The 27,648-nt window shown below is 38.0% G+C and overlaps 1 protein-coding gene across 3 annotated transcripts in view; it reads right to left on the reverse strand.

The window, feature by feature from the left end:
• RICTOR (RPTOR independent companion of MTOR complex 2) overlaps positions 1–27,648 on the reverse strand; it is a 189,763-nt gene that overhangs the window by 48,650 nt on the left and 113,465 nt on the right. For all 3 annotated transcript variants that reach the window (XM_084628581.1, XM_084628582.1, XM_084628583.1), the window contains 11 exons: positions 26,936–27,018; positions 19,249–19,336; positions 17,368–17,458; positions 17,151–17,217; positions 16,969–17,049; positions 15,757–15,857; positions 7,416–7,578; positions 6,483–6,584; positions 4,541–4,587; positions 1,885–2,020; positions 1,055–1,254 (listed from right to left, as the gene is read on the reverse strand). In XM_084628581.1, coding sequence (XP_084484707.1) covers positions 1,055–1,254; positions 1,885–2,020; positions 4,541–4,587; positions 6,483–6,584; positions 7,416–7,578; positions 15,757–15,857; positions 16,969–17,049; positions 17,151–17,217; positions 17,368–17,458; positions 19,249–19,336; positions 26,936–27,018 — 1,159 coding nt within the window. The remainder of the gene's footprint in view (positions 1–1,054; positions 1,255–1,884; positions 2,021–4,540; positions 4,588–6,482; positions 6,585–7,415; positions 7,579–15,756; positions 15,858–16,968; positions 17,050–17,150; positions 17,218–17,367; positions 17,459–19,248; positions 19,337–26,935; positions 27,019–27,648) is intronic.

Genomic DNA, 27,648 nt, shown 5'->3' on the forward strand with positions numbered 1-27,648 from the left:
TGAAGCAAATACTCACCAGCAACTATACACCACACAACGAAAACACCAACCCAGGAACCAAACCCTGCTACAAACCCTGGTGCCAACTCTGTCCACATATCTAATCAAGAGACACCATCACAGGACCTAACCACATCAGCCACACCATCAACGGCTCATTCACCTGCATATCTACCAACGTGATATATGCCATCATGTGCCAGCAATGCGCCTCTGCCATGTACATTGGCCAAACCGGACAGTCTCCACGCAAAAGAATAAATGGATACAAATCTGACATCAGGAATCATAACGTTCAAAAACCAGTAGGAGAACACTTCAATCTCTCTGGTCACTCAGTAACAGACCTAAAAGTGACAATTCTTCAACTAAAATCTGCAAAAACAGACTCCAACATGAAGCTGCAGAACTGGAACCAATTTGCAAACTGGATACCAACAGTCTAGGCCTGAATAGAGGCTGGGAGTGGTTGGGTCATTACAAAACCTAAACTTAATTTTCCCAATACTGATTTCTCCCTATTATTACTCACACATTCTTGTCAACTGTCTGTAATGGGCCACTCTCATACCACTTCAAAAGTTATTTTGCCTCCCTTGGTATCCTGCTGTTAATTGATTTATCTCGTTAGACTCTCCTCACACTTGGTAAAGCAACCCCCATCCTTTCATGTATTTATACCTGCTCCTGTATTTTCACTCCATGCACTTGATGAAGTGGGTTCTAACCCATGAAAGCTTATGCACAAATAAATTTGTCAGTCTCTAAGGTGCCACAAGGACTCCTCGTTATTTTTAGTGTGTAGACAGAAACAGTCTCCCTGATGCAGTCACCAAGATGTTTTTGTCAGTCAGACATGCATGGAAAAAAAGGCTATTCTACAAAATCCATCTGTATTACAGGGCTTTTTCCGAAAAGGTTGGAGAACCCAGTGAGATTTGGGAGGTTTTTCGTTTTGTTGGACATAGATCTTTATTTACTATTTGCAGTTTTTATATGGATTGTACATGTTACCCACAGCATATTACAAACTGAAGTAAATACAAACACTCACCACTGAAACACATTGCATTTTTCAAGCATTTTCACTCCATGAGGGTGACAGGAGAGTGTACCAAAAAACAGAAAGTAGTGCTGACTAAGGGTGCTTAGTAACCCATTGTTCTGAAGACTGCGTTCTGGTTTCATTCCAGAGGAAGAGTTCAGCCAATGCACAATATCTTTTACCAATTCCTCCAGATAGCCTTGTCCATCCTACCCAAAAGAAGTAAAAAGATATTTTCATTTATTACTGGTAATGAACAGCTTTAGTTGGTTTATGTTTACTAATATGTATTGATTTAAATTTTTCAGAATGCACTTACATCAAGATGATAAAATAAAAATGTTAACTAGCGCAAACAGTTTAACTACGTGAAAAAAGCTAAAGGCAAATATAAAAAGACTGTTTGGTTTCAGGGGGAGCTCTGTACCAATTTTGACATATGAAGTATGACAGTTATGAAAAGTCCCCTGAGTAAAGACAAAGTAAAATATTTTAGTATAGTTGAAGGAAAGGAATTTGAGCATGATAATAGGGATACATCTCTGGTATTGAACAAGAGGCCAGGGAACATCCCACAAAACCCATTTCTACTTTAAAAAACATCACAAAACAAAAAACCCACTCCTTTTTAATAAACAAATCCCCACAGTACTGAGGCACTTCTATATCTGCTGGCCAGCGTGCCACAGGATTCTAATTAGACTTGCCAAGATGGTCTTTTTAAATTTTAAAACCCTAAAGTTTTCTTGCAAAGCTCATTATTAAAATTAAGATTTTGCTTGTCTAGCACAGAGAACTGTCATTTTTTCTTATATCTTGTAGCTGAAATCATTTCTCACCTCTTCAGATTCAAGAAGAAATTCAGCAAACTGGCAACCCACAACAGTGAGTTGCTTAGACTTGGCATAATCCAGATCCAGGTTGGCATACAACTTACTGCTAGGCTTGTAAAAATACAGCAGTCGTCGGACAAACCTAATTAAGATTAAAATGAGAAGAATTAATTGATTACCCTAAAAAATTCTTACTGTGCTGCAAGAAATAATTTATATGAACATGTGGTCATGAAAGGGATATTTTGTATGTGAGGAGTTAGGGTGATGGGTACCAAGTAGATTTATCCCCAAATTACTAAAATTGTAGTCTGCAGAAACAAAGATCAGGCAGCTCAAATAACAAGTATATCAAGAGAACAATTTCAGAGATGTGACCATGTGAAGAGTCACAAAAGTTCTTTCTATGCCTTTTGGGAATGCCACAATATAAGATAAACAAAAAATTCAAGTTATCAAGAGGAACTTTTTTTTTTTTTTTTTACAGTGAACAACAAAAGCAGGCAATAAAACAAGTTAATTCAATTATAATCTCTTCTGTAACATTTCTCCTGTGGAAAATTTAGAGATTACTCCCATCTGTCTGTCTAGAAGAGTGACCCACTTCCTGCATTAAACTATTCTTCTCTTGGCAGATTTTTAAAAAAATTAATGTGTCCTGGTATTTGTTATGTATTCCTAAGAGAAGTCAGACCACATAGTGGCTAGTATGTGTTTGTCTTCAAGAAAAATACATGCCTTCTACGAATGTCACCCCATATTTTCCCAAAGTGATACTTCTTGTTTTGACAGTTTAAACAGATCTCGGGCATTACTAATGATCAAATATGAAGCCCTATAAGTGTCTCAGTGCAAAGCTACACTGATTCAGGTGGAACCAATTCAGGATTGCAGCAGTGGGGCCCTAAGTTTGTAATTAAAATATATATTAATATTTTCCATAAATCACTAGTCATTTAGTATAAGAGAACACAGAATGCTTTTTAAGGGGTATCTATGACTCTCTCTACAAACACTGATTTTTTTTTTTTTATTGTTGTTACAGCAGGAATGAGAGAACAGGCCTCTGTCCAAGTCTAACTGACAAAACACAGGGCAGAGAAATTCCTGAGGAGTCCTCTCCAGGCTGTTTTATATTTTCACACAACAACCAACCTATAATGAGAGCATGTGAGCGAACGTAAGTCATAATTAAACATTCTTATGGATTATGTTTATGTGCATCTCTCAAAGATTAAGTAAGGCTAGCAATAACTTGAACACCACAATTATGATTTAATCATTTTTAAGAGCCATTTTGATTACTTTAATAGTCATAAGATTTTCACAACATACATTAGACTAAATGCACTAACACACAGCACAAGTTGTGTATTTATACAACGGAGAACATAAAGCCTGAAGGAAAAAAAAAGTGTTTTGGTGTCAACAACTTTTGAGAATGATCCAGTTAACAGTTCATAGCTCTGAGTCATCCAAGACTGCAGAGGTTGTTTTTTTTTTTTAATCTATGTTAATTGCAACCAAGAGTTAGAGTAAAAGCATGGAGATAGCGGTTTGCAATTCTGCAAGTGCAGAAATAAGTTTTATAATAAAGTGTCCTCGCTTTTCACAATTTATTGAGCATTAAAAAAATCACTCATCCACTGAACAATGAATGAATACAGTACAATGTAGGAAACAGTTAGAATAGTAGACATTCCTTTGAAAAGAGTATTATTACAAATTAGTGAATCTGGAAAATACTCCTGTATCACGTATTACCAGTTAGCAATTACTTTTGTATTGTGTGTGTATGAAAGGGTCACGAGGAAAGAGGAATACAGTTAGATTGTGGCCATTATGATCATCATGACACCACCACTCAGGTTTAGAACAGAATGTAAAGGGTAGCAATCCATTTTTACATTTACATTACAAAGTAGACTCATTATTTTTACTAAAAGAAATTCAGAGGTCAAGGTGTAGTCCTTAAGGTTGTATCTTAGCAGAAGGTTTTCCTCATAAGTCTACACAAAAATATCTTGTCATGGCAGCAAAATGAGGGAAAACTAAAAGATTGTTTATTCAGATCAATGTCTAAGGTCTACATTATGAATGACATCCCAAAGATATTTACTAACACTTGAAGCTGGGAGTAGAAGTGAGAAAAGAAAAATGCCCTTGTTCCAAAGATTACAAATGCAGATGAAAAGCACTGTTAGAGTTTTTAGTTCTTAAAAAACACCTACATTTGATTTCAAATTGTTGCCACCCCCCCCTTTTTTTTTTTTAAATCTTCACCCTTTTGTTTTATTTTTTGGTACCAGCTGAGTGACCAGGTTTGCTTTACTCAGGAATGTTTCTCAAAATGTTTCTCAAACACTAAATTGAAGAAATATAATCTTTTGAGGTTTAAAATGTAATGAAGAGTGTTTGGCTATTTGATATACTCCTGTTTTAGGGGATAAATATATTAAAAATATTTGCACAGAAAATAACTCTTAGCATACATAAATGGCTCCTTATATTTAAGCTTTACAACTTAATTGCCTAATTTTCATTTTCACAGCAAATATACAGAGTAGAATTTAGAAATGTTGCATTTCTAAGGAATAGATGATTGAAATATTTCAAACACACACCCCCCCCCCCACGGGAAGTCTAAATAAGTTTTACATACCTGTGCAACTGTTCATCTTTATAGTTCCTTAGATTTACATTTGGCCACTAGAAAAAGAGCAGATATGGCATTATGTAAGACTTGTACATCACTCTTGAGTTATTCAGTAAAATTTCTTCCCCTTCTACATGGACACAGATGCTTCAGTTACTATTTAAAAATTTCTTATTAGTTATTCTCTTTGTGCATGAAAGAATCTAAAGAAACCTCTGAAGAATGATTTCATTCCAGTAACAATTAAAGTGTCATTACATCTTTATTTTCTTTCAATTAGCTTCACAGTTGAACATAGTTACTCACTCATGGTTCTGGCTGTTTATAAATATAAAACTAATGGTTATCAAGTCTAGAAACATTTTTTAAAAATTTATGTATTTATTTATTTTTTATGGAAAAGCCCATTTTCTCTCTGGTGAGGAGTTGGGGTTGACAGGAGTGGGCCATTTGTGTCTGTGTACAAAATTCCAGTGAATAAAATTTCAAAATATTGAAAACCAAGTCTGCTTATTTTTCTTATCTATAAATAAACAGCAACTTTAAAAACAGGCATTTTAGAGGAACACGGGCTACATGAATTGTTTGTATTAATCAAAATTAATAAGTTTGAATAAATTCAATATTTTGATACTGCACCTATTAAACAGTATTTTAATAAGAATTTCTCTGCTCCCCAGTTGATGTTTATAAGGATCTTTCGGCCAGGCCCATGAACACCACAAAGCATGCCTAAGCCCACCCCACCTTGAACCACCACTTCCCCTTTGTGCTCATTCTTTCCTGTTGTCTCTTCACAGTCATCTGTACTTTTATTGTTACTAATAAACACCCTCTTGCAAGGTCTTTGGGAAAAAAACACACACATGAACACTGTCCCTCCTGCCTAGGCAAGGCATGAGAGCAATATCATCATGCTAATACACGAGAAGTAGGGCAACAGATTATGTAGTCAGTATCACTTTTCACTAAGTTTGAACAGCACAAAGTTAACAGCTAACAAAAAATAAAGAAAAAAAATTCTACTCTTTCAGTTATAGCAATCCTATGAATGATTTGTAATACTAGCAGTAAAAAATTATCAGATAAATGTGATTTCTAAAGTCAACAGTGCACAGCTGTCTATTCTATTTCTCTGTCACTCCCTCCTCATTAGCATTAAATAGAATTTAACATTAGTGTTAAGGAGAACACTTTATTTTAGCAAAGCATTTCATGGTGCTGCATGATCATTTGAATAGTTCTGAACACGAGCAATGTCACTGACAAATATCTGAGACCTTTCACCTAAGGGTAATGGATAATAGTCAATGCGAATTTGAAGAATGGTATTTAGGTGGGGAATTGCAGGGATATGTGCTAAATTGGGTTTTTATTAATAATCTAAAATGGGTAAATACCAAATAATTCATATTTGAGGTACTAACTTAAAAACACCAGTGAATACTGAGAGATAATAAAACGGCATCTAAACAGGTTAAAATACAAGCAGAAAACAAAATGGGATTTCATTTTGGAGGATCTGAAGCTTCATTCTTTGAAACATTTAAAATTTAGTTTGACAAAGCACTAAAAAAATATATTGTATGGAAAATCCTCCATTGGCAGGAAAATTAACCAGATGGCTTAGCAGTTTTTTATTATCTAATTTCTCCAATTTTATGAGGAGAAACCTTAGTGGTCTACCAAATGCAATTCTTGTTTTTCAATTCAGAATAAGACAACTGAATAGAAAAACTAGAAGTCATTTTGAAAAGCAGAAATACCAGAGTATACAAACACTCCTGGTGAAAAAAAACAAACAGGAACCTACTTCTATTAGAAGATTTCAGAAGTGTCTACTTATAGCTCTCTTCTAATACTACAAACTTTAAGCTCACATAAGAAATAAGAAATTATTTTTTCAACCTATTTCATAAAACCATTATTATGAATTTTCTTTGCTCACCTTCAGTATGGTCCCTATCAGATTCCAATTCCACTCAAGGTTCTCTTTATGATGAAGTACTTGACTATCTCTAAGATTCATTACAAGTGCTTCTTCTGTATCCTAGAATATTAGAAAAGAAGTGAAAATAGGAAGTTTCTTTGCTGCAAATTATCCTAACATAAAAATGCTTATGATCAAATCTACAATCGTTTAATGAACTGTTGTTGATTATATTGCAACTGTACTAATGTTTGACAAACAGCATTCTACATCAAACAAGGTTACACTATCAGCAGTGAAATAAGCATTATAAAGTCTAAACCTCAAATTAATTTATACTACATTTTTGAAACTGAAGATAAATTCCAATGAAAAGCATTTCCTACTTTTTTGCAAAAACCTATCATGTGTGTATACAACTCAAACTGCAGCATTCTGGTGCCGCAATGACAGTCTAAAAGTAAAACTGACTAAAAACTAGTCTTGAAATTAAAGAGAACTAGTTTAGTTTCATTGCCAAAGCTTAGAAAAAGTAGTCTGTTGCATCTTAGCAGTAGGTTTGCAAAGTAGCAGACAGCATAAAAAGCAAAAAGTAAATTAGATTTTCAGAATGCCTTCTAGTTCTGTAAGTCAAATATGTTCATTTTTATTAGAGTTAAAAATTTCATTTGCGAAAGAGGCAATTACATTTATTTTATTAAAGTTAGAAGCAAACCTCACAATATCCCTTAAATGGTCTGGCTGCTGAAGAGAAAGTGCATAAAAGATCGTGGGTTAAAATCAAACAAACAAACAAAAAAACCCCAAACAGAAATCGTGATATTAAAAAAAAACAAAAAAACCCCCAGCATTTTTGGAGAATGGTTTAAAAAAATCACAACATAAATTAACGTCAGAGTCTCTGAAATTTAACATTAAGCTTACTACCAGTTAAATGGTTAATCAAGATACCTTTAAAACAAAGATATCTTTCTGCACACGGTATTGATCCCTTTTTTGGTGTGTTGAGATTGCCTTCTGAACAATATGATCTAAATGGAGGCTGTAAGGTTTAGGTCCTCGTTTCTTCATCTCATGAAAGCGTTTTAAGCAATTTAGCGCTGCGCTGGCTCGTCTAGTAGGGAAAAATATTGATATTTATCACTGTTTAACTGATTTTATTACAATAAACACAGGCCACTATTGCTAAGTCTTGTATTAAATAAGCCTGGGTCAACCAAGACGTTGTCAATGAAAAAAATCACATTCTGAATTCAAAAAGGATGAGTAAAATTACTGTCGTCTTATAATTCTAGAAGGAGCAAGTTCCAACAGATTTATACTCTCCAATCTTGTACCTTCAGTGAGAAATTAGTTTTGATAATCTTAGCGATAGGAAACCAGGGGAAACCAAGACATAGGCCATTCAGGAGTTAATCAAACTAGCATCAGACATCAAATAGCTTATGAAATCAAATATTCATCATAAACTTTAACACTGAACTATAGAGACATACCACTTGCCTAGAGATAAGACCTAATGGTGTGCATTAATTACAAGTTTACAAATGCTTGAAAAGGATGGTTTGGCAGCTTGTGTGCGTGTGTTTTTAAAAAGTACAGCAATCCTACGAATACCAGCACTTGTAGATATGGATGTAATACTTGGATATACACTGTTCCCTACTTGGGAGATATTTTCATGTACCTTTTTTTTTTTTTAAAAACAATTTTTAATACATGTGTTATTTGATGGATAACTACACTCACAACTTGTAACTTTGGAACTCCTAGATCAAGACAATGCAGACAGGGTCAGGGTCCCCAGATATAACAGACGCAATATCAGTAAGCCCTGGTCTACACTAGGACTTTAGGTCGAATTTAGCAGCGTTAAATCGATGTAAACCTGCACCCATCCACACGATGAAGCCCTTCATTTTGACTTAAAGGGCTCTTAAAATCGATTTCCTTACTCCACCCCTGACAAGTGGATTAGCGCTTAAATCGGCCCTGCTGGGTCAAATTTGGGGTACTGTGGACACAATTTGACGGTATTGACCTCTGGGAGCTATCCCAGAGTGCTCCATTGTGACCGCTCTGAACAGCACTCTCAACTCAGATGCACTGGCCAGGTAGACAGGAAAAGAACCGCGAACTTTTGTATCTCATTTCCTGTTTGGCCAGTGTGGCAAGCTGCAGGTGACCATGCAGAGCTCATCAGCAGAGGTGACCATGATAGAGTCCCAGAATCGCAAAAGAGCTCCAGCATGGACTGAACGGGAGGTACGGGATCTGATCACTGTATGGGGAGAGGAATCCGTGCTATCAGAACTTGGTTCCAGTTTTCGAAATGCCAAAACCTTTGTCAAAATCTCCCAGGGCATGAAGGACAGAGGCCATAACAGGGACCCAAAGCAGTGCTGCATGAAACTTAAGGAGCTGAGGCAAGCCTACCAGAAACCCAGAGAGGCGAACGGCCGCTCCGGGTCAGAGCCCCAAACATGCCGCTTCTATGATGAGCTGCATGCCATTTTAGGGGGTTCTACGTGTTGTTTGACTCCTTCAATGGAGATGGAGGCAACACAGAAGCAGGTTTTGGGGACGACGAAGAAGATGATGATGATGAGGTTGTAGATAGCTCACAGCAAGCAAGCGGAGAAACCGGTTTTCCCGAAAGCCAGGAACTGTTTCTCACCCTGGACCTGGAGCCAGTACCCCCCAAACCCACCCAAGGCTACCTCCTGGACCCGGCAGGCGGAGAAGGGACCTCCAGTGAGTGTACCTTTTAAAATACTACACATGGTTTAAAAGCAAGCATGTGAAAGGATTAATTTGCCCTGGCATTTGCGGCTCTCCTGGATGAACTCCCAAAGCCTTTGCAAAAGGTTTCTGGGGAGGGCAGCCTTATTGCGTCCTCCATGGTAAGACACTTTACCACTCCAGGCCAGTAACACATACTCGGGAATCATTGTACAACAAAGCATTGCAGTGTATGTTTGCTGGCATTCAAACAACATCCGTTCTTTATCTCTCTGTGTTATCCTCAGGAGAGTGAGATATCATTCATGGTCACCTGGTTGAAACAGGGTGCTTTTCTTCAGGGGACACTCAGAGGTGCCCGTTCCTGCTGGGCTGTTCGTCTGTGACTGAACAGAAATATTTCCTGCTGTTAGCCACGGGGAGTGGGGAGGGTTGAGGGGGTAGCCAAGCAGTGGGGGGAGGCAAAATGCGACCTTGTAACGAAAGCACATGTGCTATGTATGTAATGTTAACAGCAAGGTTTACCCTGAAAGAGTGTAGCCACTGTTTTATAAAATGTGTCTTTTTAAATACCGCTGTCCCTTTTTTTTTCCTCCACCAGCTGCATGTGTTTCAATGATCACAGGATCTTCTCCTTCCCAGAGGCTAGTGAAGATTAGAAAGAAAAAAAGCTGCACTCGTGATGAAATGTTCTCTGAGCTCATGCTGTCCTCCCACACTGACAGAGCACAGACGAATGCGTGGAGGCAAATAATGTGAGAGAGCAGGAAAGCAAAAAATGACCGGGAGGAGAAGTGGCAGGCTGAAGAGAGGGCTGAAGCTCAAATGTGGCGGCAGCGTGATGAGAGGAGGCAGGATTCAATGCTGAGGCTGCTGGAGGACCAAACCAGTATGCTCCAGTGTATGGTTGAGCTGCAGCAAAGGCAGCTGGAGCACAGACTGCCACTACAGCCCCTGTGTAACCAACCACCCTCCTCCCCAAGTTCCATAGCCTCCACACCCAGACACGCAAGAACGTGGTGGGGGGGCCCTCCAGCCAACCAGCCACTCCACCACAGAGGATTGCCCAAAATACAGAAGGCTGGCATTCAATAAATTTTAAAGTTGTAAACTTTTAAAGTGCTGTGTGGCATTTTCCTTCCCTCCTCCACCACCCCTCCTGGGCTACCTTGGTAGTCATCCCCCTATTTGTGTGATGAATGAATAAAGAATGCATGAATGTGAAGCAACAATGACTTTATTGCCTCTGCAAGCAGTGATCGAAGGGAGGAGGGGAGGGTGGTTAGCTTACAGGGAAGTAGAGTGAACCAAGGGGTGGGGGGTTTCATCAAGGAGAAACAAACAGAACTTTCACACCGTAGCCTGGCCAGTCATGAAACTGGTTTTCAAAGCTTCTCTGATGCGTACTGCGCCCTCCTGTGCTCTTCTAACCGCCCTGGTGTCTGGCTGCGCGTAACCAGCAGCCAGGCGATTTGCCTCAACCTCCAAACCCGCCATAAACGTCTCCCCCTTACTCTCACAGATATTGTGGAGGGCACAGCAAGCAGTAATAACAGTGGGAATATTGGTTTCGCTGAAGTCTAAGTGAGTCAGTAAACTGCGCCAGCGCGCCTTTAAACGTCCAAATGCACATTCTACCACCATTCTGCACTTGCTCAGCCTGTAGTTGAACAGCTCCTGACTACTGTCCAGGCTGCCTGCGTACGGCTTCATGAGCCATGGCATTAAGGGGTAGTCTGGGTCCCCAAGGATACATATAGGCATTTCAACAGTCCCAACAGTTATTTTCTGGTCTGGGAATAAAGTCCCTTCCTGCAGCTTTTGAAACAGACCAGAGTTCCTGAAGATGCGAGCGTCATGTACCTTTCCCGGCCATCTCATGTTGATGTTGGTGAAACGTCCCGTGTGATCCACCAGAGCTTGCAGCACTATTGAAAAGTACCCCTTGCGGTTTATATACTCGCCGGCTTGGTGCTCTGGTGCCAAGATAGGGATATGGGTTCCGTCTATGGCCCAACCACAGTTAGGGAATCCCATTGCAGCAAAGCCATCCACTATGAGCTGTACATTTCCCAGGGTCACTACCCTTGATATCAGCAGATCTTTGATTGCGTAGGCTCTTTCATCAGAGCAGCCCCCACAGTAGATTTGCCCACTCCAAATTGATTCCCAACTGACCGGTAGCTGTCTGGCGTTGCAAGCTTCCACAGGGCTATCGCCACTCGCTTCTCAACTGTGAGGGCTGCTCTCATCTTGGTATTTGTGCGATTCAGGGCAGGGGAAAGCAAGTCACAAAGTTCCACGAAAGTGCCCTTACGCATGCGAAAGTTTCGCAGCCACTGGGAATCGTCCCAGACCCGCAACACTATGCGGTCCCACCACTCTGTGCTTGTTTCCCGAGCCCAGAATCCGCGTTCCACGGCATGAACCTGATTAGCACCATGATGCATGCACTGGCAGGACCCATGCTTTCAGAGAAATCTGTGTCCATGTCCTGATCACTCACGTGACCGCGCTGACGTCGCCTCCTCACCTGTTATCGCTCTGCCAGGTTCTGGTGCTGCATGTACTGCTGGATAATGCGTGTGGTGTTTAATGTGCTCCTAATTGCCAAAGTGAGCTGAGCGGCCTCCATGCTTGCCTTGGTATGGCGTCTGCACAGAAAAAAGGCGCAGAACGATTGTCTGCCGTTGCTCTGACGGAGGGAGGGGTGACTGACGACATGGCTTACAGGGAGCTAAAATCAACAAAGGGGGTGGCTTTACTTCAATGAGTATTTCAGGCAGGACTTCACGGAGGGTTCCAATAAGAAATGGTGCACCTAAGTAATTGTTCTTATTGGAACAAGCAGGTTGGTCTGGCCTCTGATTGATACATGGCTAGATTTACCTCGCTGCACCTTCTCTGTGAGTGACTGCAGTGTAACCTAGAGGAATGAGTCCCCTAGACGGTGGAGGGGGGAAGCAAATGAGTAGAAAACAAATCTGGTCTATTTCTTGTTTTGATCCACTCCATCTATCTTTTACATCTTTGGCTGGCAGCAGACGGTGCAGAAGGCTAGCCATCCTCATCTCTTGCCTGCCCGGCAGAAGATGGTACAATAGGACTGCTAGCAATCCGTATCGTCTGCCTGCTCATCCCAAGATGGTTCAATAGGACTGACTGCAGGACTAAAGAGAATGACCTGGTCAAGTCACTTCTAATATAGTCCCTGCACCCATGTCTGCCCAGGTGCTCCTGGCCGACGTGGCCAGGAGCACCTCAGATATGACGATGACGGCTACCAGTCCTATTGTACCGTCTGCTGCCACAAGGCAATGGGTTGCTGCTGCTGTGTAGCAATGCAGTACCATGTCTGCCAGCACCCAGGAGACATATGGTGATGGTTACCTGAGCGAGCTCCATGCTTGCCGTGGTATGGTGTCTGCACAGGTAACTCAAGAAAAAAGGCGCGAAACGATTGTCTGCTGCTGCTTTCACGGAGGGAGGGAGGGAACGGGGGCCTGACGATATGTACCCAGAACCACCCGCGACAATGTTTTAGCCCCATCAGGCATTGGGATCTCAACCCAGAATTCCAATGGGCAGCGGAGACTGCGGGAACTGTGGGATAGCTACCCACAGTGCAACACTCCGGAAGTCGACGCTTGCCTCGGTACTGTGAAAGCACTCCGTCTAGTTTATGCACTTAATGCACTTAGAGCATTTTCTGTGGTGACACACACACTCGAATATATAAAACCGATTTCTAAAGAAACAACTTCTATAAATTTGACCTAATTTCGTAGTGTAGACATACCCTAAGACTACATTTCTTCAGTAGAGACAGGTAGAGAGAAATGGAGTTAAGTGGCTAAGGACTCCTTCGACCCTTTGAATTATTTTCAGAGGGGCCAAGAAGCAGAAAAATTGTAATCTAAAGGGAAGTCAAACCAGTGTGGAGGGAGGCGTGCCATTTCTACTCTTCAGTTCCTTTCCTCACCCACTGTCCTAACCAAGTGTGAACGTTACCAGTTATTGCTACAGTTCTTCTATTCCTTCCCTGGCATCCACTTAAGTCCAATGTTAACAGATTAAAATTAGAATTTCACCACTTCTTTTAATATGCCAACATTTATATTAAAACCATTTTGTGGATTTTTTTTTTTTTTTTTTTTACTTTCAGCAGAATTTTTAGACATGTAATACTTACACTTTCACAAATGTGTCACCACTAAGACTTTCTATGGCTTTCTTCATACTAACTACTCTCGCAATGCAAAAGAAATACAGGCAGAATTATAACCACATAAAAAAGAATCCCCCCTCACCCCCAATATGTACAACTTAGTTAAGAGTTAACATTCTTGCCAGATTGTACTCAAGCTTTTCAATAACACCTTGGAAATACACCTCTACCCCGATATAACACGGGTTCGCATATAATGTGGTAAAGCTCTGACACGCTGCTCTGAGCAGCGTGTTAAGGGTGCCAGGCCAGGCCTGAGGGGTTGGATAAGGGGCAGAGGGTCTCTGGGGCAGCCACGGGCTTCCCCCCACCCCACCAGGGTCTGGGAGGCAGGAGCTGGGGGGGGCACTTTTGGGGGCCCCACAATCCCAGAGTGCCCTGTGGCATTAGCGGGGGGCTGGGAGCAGCCAGCTCCGCTTCCCTTGGCCCGGCCCCAACCTTGTCACTCGGGGGAGGGATCCCTCCCGCACTCACCAGCAGTGGCGGAAGCGGAGCAGCCCGGCCCCAGCCTGCTCTGCTCCGCTTCCCGCCACAGAGGACCTTTCCCCAACCCCCCTCAGCGACACGGGGCTGGGGCAAGGAAAGCGGAGAGGGCTGCAGCAGGTGAGTGCGGGGGGTGGGTGGTGGCCTTTCCCCAACCTCCCCACAGGCGGGAAGCGGAGTGCTGCGGCTGGGAGGTGGCGGAGTGGAGCGGGCTGGGGCAGCGTTGCCACTGCCGGTGAGCGCGTCAGGGGGCAAGGGGTGTGGATGGGGTTGGAGCAGTCAGGGGACAGGGAGCAGGGGGGTTGGGTAGGGGGTGGGGTCCTGGGGGTGATTAGGGACAGGGGTCTCTGGTGGGGGCGGTCAGGGAACGAGGAACGGGGGGACCAAAGCAAGTTCGATATAACGCGGTCTCACCTGTGAAGTGGTGAGATTTGTCATCTCCCGAGGACCGTGTTATATGGGGGTAGAGGTGTAGTCACAGAAACCTTTATTATTTTTAGTATTTATGATACCACCTACAACCATCAACATAGCACCAGAAATTTTACAACAGTAGTTTAAAAATAATTCAGTGATTATCATTAAAAGCACAACAGAGAAAGTAAAATATCAAGGAATTTCTTTCCTGGTTTTATCACCACCAGATACAAATTTGAAAAGCCAGATCAAAAATAATACTGAGAATAACCTGAGCCATCGCAAATAATGACAATAATATTTTGCACAATTTACTACAAAATTGTTTAGCTTTGTAGAGGACAATACTTAAGCATACTCAATAAAGTAAAAGCACCTAGAGTTATGGTTAGGCAATTTATAGAAATTTGGAATAAATAAAATTAATCTGACTTCTGCCCCAAATGCAAAAATTCACTCTTCTGAAATTGAACTGCAAAAAAGTGAAATTTCAGTAAAAAATCGTAAACATTTAATTAATTTTCTTCTTTCATATTTACTGTGAGGAATAAATGGCTTTTATAGAAATTTAGTTTTCGTCAGTATTGCTGGTATATAGCTCTCATTTCATTATTGTGACAGTGCCAGACAAAAAACTATGATTGGTGTGTAACTACTAGCAAATACAGTATGTCTGCTCCATCAAATGCAGTGGTAATTGTTTGAAGCTTCTGCTTTGTTTGCACCTCATGTTTAAACAGACCTACAGTATAAGAAACATTTTGAAAATTAGTGGAAGCCTCAAACAAAAGAAGCTGTAGCAGAAGATAGAAGCTATTTCTCTGGGTTTTTTAAATCACAGTCTCTTGGACAGTCCATCTTTCTGAGACTGAGCATTTCTAGTTCCTGAGTTTTCAGACAGAAAGTCTAACATTGCTCTTCAGTTTTCCTATTAATGCTTCATAAATTTGATAAATTACTAATTAATATAGCTAGAGTTAAAGGAGACAAAATTCAGAACACACCTCAAGTAATGTGGTTCATACTGTTGGTTAGATATTAATTTACATTATTATTATTAATAAGATCTCTTCTTAGTAATATGAACTGCCTCAAAAATAATTCTTTTAATACCTGATGCAAAGTAATTTTGATATGACAAACTTGCTCATATCAAAATCTTTCTTCTAATTCTGTCTTAATTTCAGAATTAATTATGGTCACTATATTGCAACTTGGAACTTATACACTGTACACTGAAACAATATTTACCTGTACTGCATATATGTACTAACCATTAATAACTACAGACATAAATCCAGTAAGGGTCAAAACACATTTATGTATGCACACTTGTTAAAAAACAGCAGTTTTTACTGTAATAAATATATATTGAATATGTTCACACATTCTCAGTATCTTAGTACAACGTAATATGCTTACAGTCTTTTCTCCTTCAGGATATCAAATGATGCTGCCATATTCATTAGCGTTGGTAAGCAGTGCAAGTGATGGCTATGTGAATGAGGAAGGATTGTGTTTGCCTGAAAGAGATACATTTGTTATTAAAAACTTGGTCCAGCTATTCATCAGTATTACACTTTTTTGGCCATATTCCACAAGCAATCAGCACACAAAAATCCCACAGACTTTAACAGAACTTTCCTATGCAAAACAATGATACAATATGGCTCCATTTACTCTTTTCATATAAGACAGCTCTATGTTAGAACACTTTCTTATACATGATTAGAGATTCCTGTTATAATAACCCTTTTTTACTAAAAAGACAACTTTGAAATATACCACATTTGTTAAAAGGCATTTAAAATAGTTCTAGAGACTGCACTTGCCTCTGAAGTCTCCTGTTAACTTGTGGTTTTACAATCAAATTAAACCGTGAAAATGATAATACAAAATGTTGTCAAATGCCCAAAGTCAACAAACTGAAAGATAGCAAAAAATACTCCTTTCAACCATAGTAGTCCATGATGATATTTGTTACAATACTCAGGAAAAAATATGAAACAGAATTGAGAGGTTTTCAGTTGCTAGTGACCCTTTGGAATACTCTCAACATTTGGCTGCCAAAATGTTGTTGCAGATGCCACGACTATGGAAGTGCACAAAAATATTTCTTCAGGTGTTGAAATAAAGATCAAACCCCTATTGTTCGGATGGCAAAGAATTTAATACAGTCAGAATAAATTTTAAAGGCCTACACACAAAAATCTATGTCATAAGAACATTAAGATTCAAAGTCAAGCACCAAAATATCAAAAAATACTAGAATGCAGGGTTGCCTGTCAAACCATAATTTACTCACTCCCCCTTCACACACCCCCCCCCCCACCGCCTGCTCTCGCCATGGCTGTATGCATTATGACAAAGTCTTTAATTACATATTTTTTCCATTGTGCCTTTGCCTCATTCAACACACAGGATGGACCTGCTCTGGGATGAAAAACGTTGCATAATGAAGATTTCTCTGTAGCACTCCTCCCTCCCCCTTTATTTGTTGCAGAAGTTGCAAGGTGTGTAGTGAATGAAACAAAAGACTGCAGGAAGAGAAAAGTTGATCTCATGGTTAAGGCAACCTTAACAATATGTGACACTACCAATCCTATCTATAATGAACAATAAGCCCTGACTTACCATGTGCAAAAGTTCTCCTAACAGGATTGTTGCTCTAACAGACACATGGTCATCACTGCTTGTAATTACCTCAACCAGACCCTTAAAGAAAAGTAAAAATTTACTGAAATAGCTGCATTTAATGTATACATATTTTATTATTATTTTGAGGAAATGATAATTCTAACAAACTCTGTACTTACTTCTAAAAGTCCATTAGTAATAAAAGCTGAAAGCACCAAAGCCAAATAATTATCCATGAGGTCAGGTCTAAAAAAAAAAAACAAACAAACCATGCACATAATGTAAAAAGTGTAGTTTCTTCTTCTATTTTTATTTCTCATTACAAAAGTTAGAAAACAATACAGCTTGTGTCACAAACACCACAACAATCATCCAGTCTCAGTTACAAAATGCTACCTTGATCTGGCTCGATGGGGTAATATAGTTTTAGATTCAGCTGCTACAAAACCATCAGAAAGTCTCCAACAGTCCTGAAACCGACCTGGATCTAGAGCAAGAAAAATGTGGACACCAGTAATTGTAACATTTAACTTTAAAGGGTCATTTTAATACCTGCAGTTGCATTTATTAGAGTAAATTATTCATTACATTAGCAACAAGTGGTTTTGTTTATTTCTTCTAATCTCAAGTGTAGACCAAAACAGTACAAATATGATTTTCACATTCTTCACTTTAATATAGCACTGAACTTGTTATTAGCAAATATCATAATTTAGATTAACTAAAACTTAATATGAGACACACAAGGTGGCTAAGGTAATATCTTTTACTGGATCAACTGAAAGAGACTTAAAACTTAGAATGTACATTACATGAACACCAGTTCTCAGATTGCAGAGAAGTAGTATTGCTAACTATATGAGTATGATTTGTTCTACTAGACCCTGACTGCTAAACAGTGTTCAGCCCCCATGTTCATACAATAGAATTTTGTAATTTAGATCAAGCTTTAGTCAGCAACTCTGCCCAAGGTTTAACTTGTGAGGCTGGGAAAACTGCACACTACTGCAGGGTGAAAGGGAGAGGCTGTCCTCTGTCCTTCCACCCGGGTGCATACTCCTGCAGTGAAAAACAAAGGAGGGGCTGCTTCTACAGAGTTGCAGGAGAGTGTGGCTTCTACTGACATAAAACTAGCATCACATCTGACGCTGCAGCTTCACACATCCACCTCAAGGGGATTATGGAAAATCTGCAGTACGGATGAGAGTTCCTATATAATAGTAAACATACAATGTTTGTTAATTATGTACTACTAGTAATCAAAGGCAGATATATTGGGTATTTAGAAATTAAACATTAATGATAAGTGCTAAATTTATAAATATTAAAATTAGAACTCTCAATGTATTACTTAATAAAAGCACTTCTATGTTGCTCTGGTAGTTAAGTGCAGTAGCTGGTGTAACAATCACAACATAGGAAAGTGAGTTCTGATGTTTGTAATCTGCCTGGCTGTAGGTAGGGAAGTATATTTGTAAAGGCACTGGAAAGTCTATTTGCTGTGTGGAAAAAATGCAACAGAAAGAAAACTATTGAAAGTTAGATGTTTAGAAAAATCAAAGATTACTTTAAAACACGGTTTTAACAGTCAAAGTTCTAGCTACAGGTTGTCATGGGTAATAATACCTTTAAATAATATTAGCAGCAATGATGCATTTCAGAGGTGATGTTCTTTGAAACGATATAATTAGCCTACTAAAACTTAGCTCACCTAGAATTCTTGTGTATTGCTGACATGTATCCTATCCCTCCAATGCATCTTAGATGAAAAAAGTCTACACAGCAACATTATTATTTAAATTTGACAAATGAATCTAAAAAATTTACTATTTTAATTAGACTTATTTGGAATATGTTTAAGTGAAATGTACCACTGGTAGCAGCAAGGATTCACATTATTAAAGGTGAATTCTCTTATGTAATAGGATATAATCCGACAACATTCCCCACCCTCCCAATAATAGATATCAACTATAGATTTCTGTGACTCTAACTTGAGATAACTCTTTCTCTACAGTCAAAGTATCCTGTTAACCTACAGCAATACATTTACTGGTGTCCTTTAAGATTAATTGCCCCCCAGTGATACATTTGAAAGTAATCAACAGCTGAAAACAAGCCAATTTTTAAACAAGTATTTTTTAAAAACAAATTAAATGATGAAATTGTCAATATTGACATGATTTACTGTGGCACGGAAAACCCCAAAGGACTCAAATTTTAGAAGAAATAAATAAGTAGGATAACCTGTACTGTGCATTGATTCTTAATACCTACCTACACTCAGAAGTGCTTCTATGAATTCTTCTGTCACAACAGGAAGAGGAAGGCGAAATATATCATAAAGAACCTCAAGTAGACCTCGCTACAAATACAAAAGGAAAATACTTATTTTCACAAGCTATTAGAAACCAGAACTTCACTTTAAAACTAGTAGAAAAAGTCAGTCTTGAAAGTTAGAAAATTATCCAAAATGAAAAATACATTGAAATGTAACTATTTGAAGCAGTTTGAAGCAGACTATCAAGCAGCAAAAACTCAATTTGTCTTGACTTTATTTTTAAACTTTATCTTTATGTTTTTTATGCAAAGGAAGCATATAATGAAACAAAAAAAACACATACAAGGAAGAACTAGCATTTAAAGTTCAATGTTCATAATTTGCTAAATCTGTTAAAAAAAATTAAACACCAAAACAAAACAAAAAAATCCTGAACTCAAAAAGGTCATGCAGTGACTAAATAGATAAATAAGTGAGAACACGGTCTACGAATATTAGCATCTAATATGTACTAAACTTCAAAGGTATGCAATATTTTCTTGTGTGACTAGACATCCTCATATTTTTTCCAAGTGTTTCTATTACATAGAGTCATTTTTTTTCCATGAATGCAGGTAGCAGAGAGCTCACTCAGCCAGCCTGCATATGAAGTGGAAATTGCAGATTTTCTAAAAGTAACTTCTGGCCACTAGAATAGTTACTACAAACCATTTCTTAATGTTAACTAATAGTTCCAACTCATCCAGCACTCCTAAAATACACAAGCTTGGAGAAGGGAAAATAGTAACAATGTTTTTGAGAGAACACTGTATATAATATTCCGTAACGTGTTTGAGAGGTTTAGAGGATGTGTGAAACGTTGGTATGGTCTCCAACACTCACTCTGCATTGCTAATCGACCCTTAAAGAGTCTGGAGTCCAGTAGCACCTGTTTCATATCTTGCTCTGGAAGAATAGCAGGGACTTAAAGTATCTTTCACATTAAGCCAGGTATCTTTCCAGATTTCTGTTGAGATAGTAAGGCTATGTTTTTTTCCAATTCTCTTTGAGACTGAGAGGATACTGCGAGGATACTGCAAAACATTAAGCCATCTAGAAGTAATTCCTACACAGTGACTTGTTTCCATATTTCTTAACTTGTTCACCTAGAGGAGAGAGAGTTAAACAGACCAATTGTTTCCTATCAGTGTATAAATCCTTGAGCATAGTCACTGAAAGAAGGAACTGAGAGACAGCAGTGGCTGGTATTTGTTACACATGTAATAGAAAATCAGTTGATCATCTTCAATTTTTGTTAATCCTTTTTCTATCCAAATGGTCTTAAGTATGGAGTTGGCCCTGATCCTGAGGTGCAGGTTATCCTATAGTGATACAGAGGATAAGTAAGATTGGATGCTGTAACGTATTGCAGTATGCCCCACGTAGAAGCAAAGATTGGATTTTTCCTTAAGGGTATGGATAGACTCCAAATGGTATAAGCCACCACTGGATGTGAGCCACCTTATGATACAATGCATTTGGAATGCTGGATAATATAAATACAAATCTGGCAATACCATACCTCCAGTTGCCCAGGATTTCAGGGTCTTGTGACACCCAGGAGGCAATTTTTTATCCCATTTAAACTTCATAATACACCTATTTTTATTTGAACAAAGGGCATGGGAAAGATTTTGAAAGGCAAGAGGCTAATCATATAAGTCAATCCTGGGAAAACATTCATTTTGGCTACTTCCATTCTCCTCAGTAAAGATGACAGGACAAGACACCATCTTGCTACAACCTTGGAAGTTTAACTATATAGTGCATACTTATAGAAACAATTTTCAGAAGATTAGGACAAATCTTAACACATTAGTAAGTGATTTCCATGTATATTTGAAATTGAGAATACTGAAATTGACAAGGGTCTAATCTTTTGGATATACCCATTGCTTGTGATTCATTCCAATTAATGAGAAAACCAGAGATCTCTCCAAAAATGTCAACTACATCAATTATGGCACAGATGAGGATGGATTCTTCAAAAAAGTACAAAAATGTCATCAGCATATAAACTGATTTTGTTCTTCTCAGTTCATATCTTGAATGGCAGAGAACTGATAACATACACAGCAGTGTTTCAAGAGAGATTAAAAAGGAGAGAAGACAGAGGACAACTCTGTTGTCCTATTTTCTAGTTGAAATCCTGGAGAAAAAAATCCATTAGTTGACAAGGGAGAGTTGTATAATACACTAATCCAGTTCAGGAATATTGGACCAAATTCAATTTTTTTTGTTTATTTATTTATTTTTTTTAAAAGAACAGCCATTGGATAAATCCATTCAACCCTGCCAAAGACCTTCTCAGCATCTAGAGATAATGCTATAGAGGAAATTTCTAATTTATGAGCTTGCTGGATTGAGTAATTTTTCTCCTACTATTACCAGTCAATCTTTCTTTAATGAAACCAGCCTGATGGGATGATGGTGTTCAGTTATGTAGCAAAAATTTTTATAATTATTTTGCAAATCTGTATTCGACAGATATGGGCAGAAGCTGATACAGTTGCAACTGTCTTTGATCTTCTTCAGTATTAAAATAAATAAAGCAGTTGTCATTTCACTAGACATAGCTTCCTTTTTGGACTGTTCCAGGGAAGACCTTTGAAAGAATAGAAGATAACGGAATACAATGTGTTTTGTAATTTACAAATTTACCATGCGTCATCCATTCCTGGAGCTTTGCCAGAATTAATTTTTTTATAGCGTGTTCAATCTCGTGTTGAGAAATCTTTATCAAAAAACAATATTTGTTCTGAAGTTAGGGCATTAAAAGGCAAGTCTTCAACAAAATGATCAAATCTGTTAGTGTCAAACAAACTGGTTGTCTGATTTATATAAAAGCTTGACAGAATTGCTTTAAGTGGTTATTTATATCTATTAGTTCAAAGATGACACTCCCATCTCCTCGTAATACGGAAGAAATATTGTTACCGGATAGTTCCATCTTAAGTCTTCTGGCAAGTAGTTTACCTCCTTTGTCTTCCCCATTCATAAATGTCTTTGTTTGGCCGTCAAGTGTAAATTCAATTTGGCTGGATAAGCATTTATTAGATCTATATTTGGAGCAGATTAGGGAACACAGGAGTTATTCACTATTTGGGTCAGTCTTGTGCATTCTCTCCAAATCGTCTATTTCCTTGGCCAGAGTCTAGTAACTTGAGTCTCTCTCCTTTTGCGAGGTATACTTTCGCATCCACCCAGTAGCTTTGCAGTAGCTTTCAGAGCTTCTCAAAAGATGGTAACTCAGGCAACCGAGTCCTTATTTTCTCATATGAAGTTATAGTTGACTGAATCAACTATGCAATAAATTTTTGCATCTTTTAGTAGCAGAGTATTCAGCTTCCCACCTAGAAGACTTCAGTGAAGTGTAACCAGCATCTATGGTGAATATAATTGGCATATGATACAAAATTAGCATATCAATAGCTACTTCTAGGCATGCTAGAATCAGATAGGAAAGAAAAGTCAATTCTAGGAGTAAGATGAATGTACTATACAGAAATAAGTATAGCCATGCTCCTCGGTTTGTCTCAGTCTCCATATATCTTTTAAATAAAATTCATTAATTAATAATGACGGCTGGCCTATTGTGTTTTGAAGCTGAGTCTTACGTAATTGGATTTGTCCAGATGTCTTTCTAGGATAGTATTTCAATCGCCTCCCTTTAGTACAAGAATATCTTTTATATTACAAAGGATGTTGGCAGTGTCTTTGAAAAAATTAGAACGACCTCCACTTGGATTGTAAAGGCTTCCTAGAATTAACCTTTTTGAGACAAAACCAGGATCATCATTTAAGAAGGATCATCTTCCCTCAGGATCAGACCAACACTGTATAAAATAAGATGGATGTGCTTTTGCTCTTAGAATTCAATGATGAATGATATGCTACACCTTCTTGATTCTTTTGGCATCTATTTGTCAGGCTTCACAAAGGCCTGGCTGGGATGATTTAGTTGAGGATTGGTCCTGCTTTGAGCAGGGGGTTGGACTAGATGACCTCCTAAGGACCCTTCCAATCCTGATATTCTATGATTCTATGATTTCTGCTAGATTAATTTCCTGAAATCAAGCTACTTGGCATTTATTTTAAAATCTGAGGTGTCTCAAGATTTTTAATTATTTTGGAAGATTTATTGAGTCCCCTCATGTTCCGGAATCATACCCTAAGAAAATTCATGGCAAAGTTTTGAAAGATATATTAAGATATACAACTTGACTGTAAAGATATGTATTTCTAGTTAATATTGTTAAACCACATCTCTAAAATATGGTGTGTATTCATACACATTCAATACTGGTTAGTTTTCAAAGAATTTATGCCTTCAATTTGGCCTCTAAGGTTTCAGGTATACAAAAAGATCTATAGTTAAATATCCAAAGAATAAATAGTTGTATTCCAAAGTATATCTGTAACGGGGGCAGCGGAAGACACTTCAAATAAACCACTGTGAGCATGTTCAGATCCCTGATGGCATCTGTTTCATTCTCTCTTCCCCTCCCATGTTATCTAATAATATTCTAATCTTCACTAAATGCAAACACATTTTCTAAGAACATGTATAATAAATATATGCATATACACACATGGAGTCATCACATATAAATTTCCAACTGATTTGGTCAATGAAATACTAATCTGAATAAGTACAAAATATTCATATTCATAATATGAAAATGTCCTGCACAAACTGAGTAACTAGTGTTATTTATGGTTTAGGTTTGAAGTACTTTTCATGTCAGAAATATTGACTGATCCAAAGGACTTGTGGTTAACATAACATGATCTATCAGAGGAAGAACTAGTGAAGAGACTGTCTAGCAGTGCAAGTTGTGATGACTGGGGTTGATAATACTTCCTTGAGTACATGGTGCTATATCCCCCAGCTTAGCGTTAAACTGTACTCCATGCATTGCAGTGTTGTTTGTACTCAGCTCCAAAGTGCGTAAACTGAAGAGTTCAGCCTAACTGCTAGATTATATAGGTGATTATTATTATAGCATATCTACAAGGATACATAAGAAAAATGGATTTTTCAGCATGTGAAAGTATGCTCTTTATGGTGAGCCATTATGGGTTTTTTTTGGTAAAATCTGGCTGCAATATTAAGCATCTTACAAATTTTGCAGGAAGTTTTGCAAAATCTTTTGAAGCCTGCTAAATCCATAGTGAAAGTATATGGGACTTGATGCTGTAGCTGATATTGGTCCCCTGGGATTTGCTTTATGTCACTGAATGCAGTCCTCTTTTTGTTAAGCTCAGCTGAGAAGTCAGGACAAAGAAATCTTGGGCCCTTTGTACATAAGGGTTTTGGCTTTTCTGGCAGCATTCATTAACATTACTTTATCATTGAACTTCAGCAACCTGAAGATAAGTCTGGGCTTGTCAGATTCCAACTTTCTAGCATCAGGAATTCAATCAATCTTTCAATATTTTAGGGAGGGCAACAAGGAGTCCAATTTAAATGTCAGGGAGCAGCTTCTGGAGAAAGCTGATAATTATTCTTTTCCTTTAGACCTTCAGCAATACGCAAGATGTGAAGATTGTTTCTTTGAGATCCATTTTCCAAGTAATCTTGTTTTTCTTCCAATTTGTTTAGTCTAAGTTTTAAGGAGGCAGTTTCTTCTTTAATTTTACTCGTTTCAATGGCAGCCTATTGTGGCTCATTTTCCAAGTAACCAATTCTCAATTTTACACCTACTTCTTGAGAGAGGCCACAAATATCTTTTGAGATTAAATCCACTTGGTCCTGAGGAATTCCTTCAGAGCCATGCATCCGATGAAGTGGGTATTCACCCACAAAAGCTTATGCTCCAATACGTCTGTCAGTCTATAAGGTGCCACAGAACTCTCTGATGCTTTTTCAGTGCCATGATTCCTGAGGTAGGTTCTGCTGTGGCCCTTCTCCCCCAGCTCTTTAGGTGATTCTGGTTTAGGTCTTTGGTTGCCTCTCATTTTTTCCCACTGGAATCCATGTTCAACAGTTTGAAGTTTATCCAGGGAATTTAGACCTTTAGGACAGAAACTTAGTCAAATTTGCTAGAAAAGTAATAATTAATATATGGGGTGACAGGAGCTCTAGGACTAGGCAGTCATCTTTCTCACAGAAACCTTCAAGGTGAGAGGCATGTGGTATCCAACTGCAGATTTTTTTTAGAAAAATGATGCTAGCTATATCAAAATTTGGCCACAATAAAGTAGAAAATTACTGTCAACTGTTATATTACATTTTGTATTGTGTTTTGTATAAAGACGCTACAATGCTAATTAAATGACAAAAGGGGGGAATTTATGGGTTGCCACTCCATTCTTAATTAGCAAGCAACGTACAAGCCTTGCAGTGTGTCCAAAATATAGCTACTAAATGATACACAAATAAATACAAAAGTCAAATTAATGTAGTATTATGTATTAAAAACAATAAAATATTTCTGTGTTGACAAAGTAATAAAATGAAGGAAGTTAAATATGAAAAACACTTATTAGAGCAACTAGCTCATCTCCCTGTCGATGAAGGATTGTCTCCAAGTACACATTTTCTAGTGTTTAGTCAGTCTCCAACTACATGTGTTTTTTCCTACTTCACACAGAGACATGAGTGATCAATTGCATTAAAAAAAAATCGCTGGAAGCTACTGCACTTTCGCTTCTCTCTCATTCTTGCCAGGATCATGGACAATTGCTGCGACAAAAATTGCCTCAATCTCAGAAAGAAAGTTCTTTTCAGCTCCAATTAATCACAGTGTAAGTCCATATAATGGAGTTTTGATATACATAGGAATAACAATCAGATAACATGCAAATAAAACTTATGTACTCTTCTAGTTACTGTATCTATATATCTTAAGTATTTTAAAGAAAACTTAGCAGAATTCAATTTTTATATTTTATAATTTCAACTGATTTTAAGCTTGTTTTAGATCTTTACTGATTTAAATTTTCACCATTGCACAAATTTATGGGTTTTAAGATTTTCTTTGATAAACTTTAATTTTCACAGTTGTTGGAAATCATGGGAGGTCTGAATTATTAACAACAAACACTGAGATTCAAAAAGTTAAAGCTTTTTAATCCTTAAAACACACATTGTCAACATCACGTCAAAATATGCAAAGTAACTATCCTTTAATCAAACTCTAATACGTTTTCAAGCAGCATTTTTCTTACTTTGCCTATCTGTAAATTTTAACAGTGATGTAATATTTTTGGATGGGGTGTGTGTGTGTGTGTATATATGTGCGTACAGTAAAAAATCTGTTTACCAACATTTACAAATAAAATCCAATCCTTCCAAGGCTCTTTACAAGAGCCTGTTTACTGTAGTATACGACTGCCACATGATCTTTCATGTAATTATCCCCACAACACCCTTGTGAAGCAGAGCACTGCTATTATCTTCATTTTACAGAAGGGGAATTGAGATACAGAGAGGATAACTGATCTATCCAAGATCACACAGGAAATCTGTCGAGGATTTGAATCCAGCTCTTTTACGTTCTAAGCAAGCAACCTAACCACTCGACGAATCTTCCTACCATTAATGTTAAAATTAAGGGTTAAAAATAAACAAGAAACACACACAAATGCACACAGTTTTAGAATACTATTCCCTCTGTAATTATCTTATTTATTGCCTACCCGTATTTCCATATTTGGTATACAAAGTACCCCAATAAGAGACTGGATCCCAGAGTTGCCAGGTTTGCATAAATTGATAATACCTAGAACACACAAAATATATAATTAGTGTCTCAATCAAAACAACAAATGTTTTAAAAAACACTGCTTGAAATACTAATAAAAATAACTAAACAATTGTCTCATAGGATTATGCAGTTACTAAATCATAACTACAGTTTTTCCTCTAGTTATGCAATCCCCAGCAACAGGCCATGTGTGCTTTGCATATTCACTAGTTATTTCTCAATAATTATGGTCCCTATGCAGCTCCTTGTATTCTGACTCTGATAATTGTGTAATTATTAAATTAAAATGTAATAGATTGCTCTGCCTCCTGTACACAGAAATTTAGATTTGTTTTCAAGCAATAAGACTGAGCTTTAGCTGTAAATTAATTTTAAATGAAGGAAAAGCAATACAAGGCAAAACAAAATGAGGTTGTCCAACTTTATTTTTGTACTTGTTTCTCTAATTTCTCTTCTCCTTTCTACAAGTTAGTTATTATGGACACAAGTGCATTGCTATCTTATCCTAGACACTCCCTCTCAATTCTGGGGGTAAATGTAGATTTTCTTACACTGAGCTAAAGACCTAATTCTTCGAAAAAAGAATTTTTCTGAGTGGATGATCATACTGCTTTGTAAAATCAGCCCTTGAACAAGTTGTCACAG

The sequence above is a fragment of the Lepidochelys olivacea genome (assembly GCF_965140295.1).
Source record: "Lepidochelys olivacea isolate rLepOli2 genome assembly, chromosome: 5".
NCBI classification, from domain to species: Eukaryota; Metazoa; Chordata; order Testudines; family Cheloniidae; genus Lepidochelys; species Lepidochelys olivacea.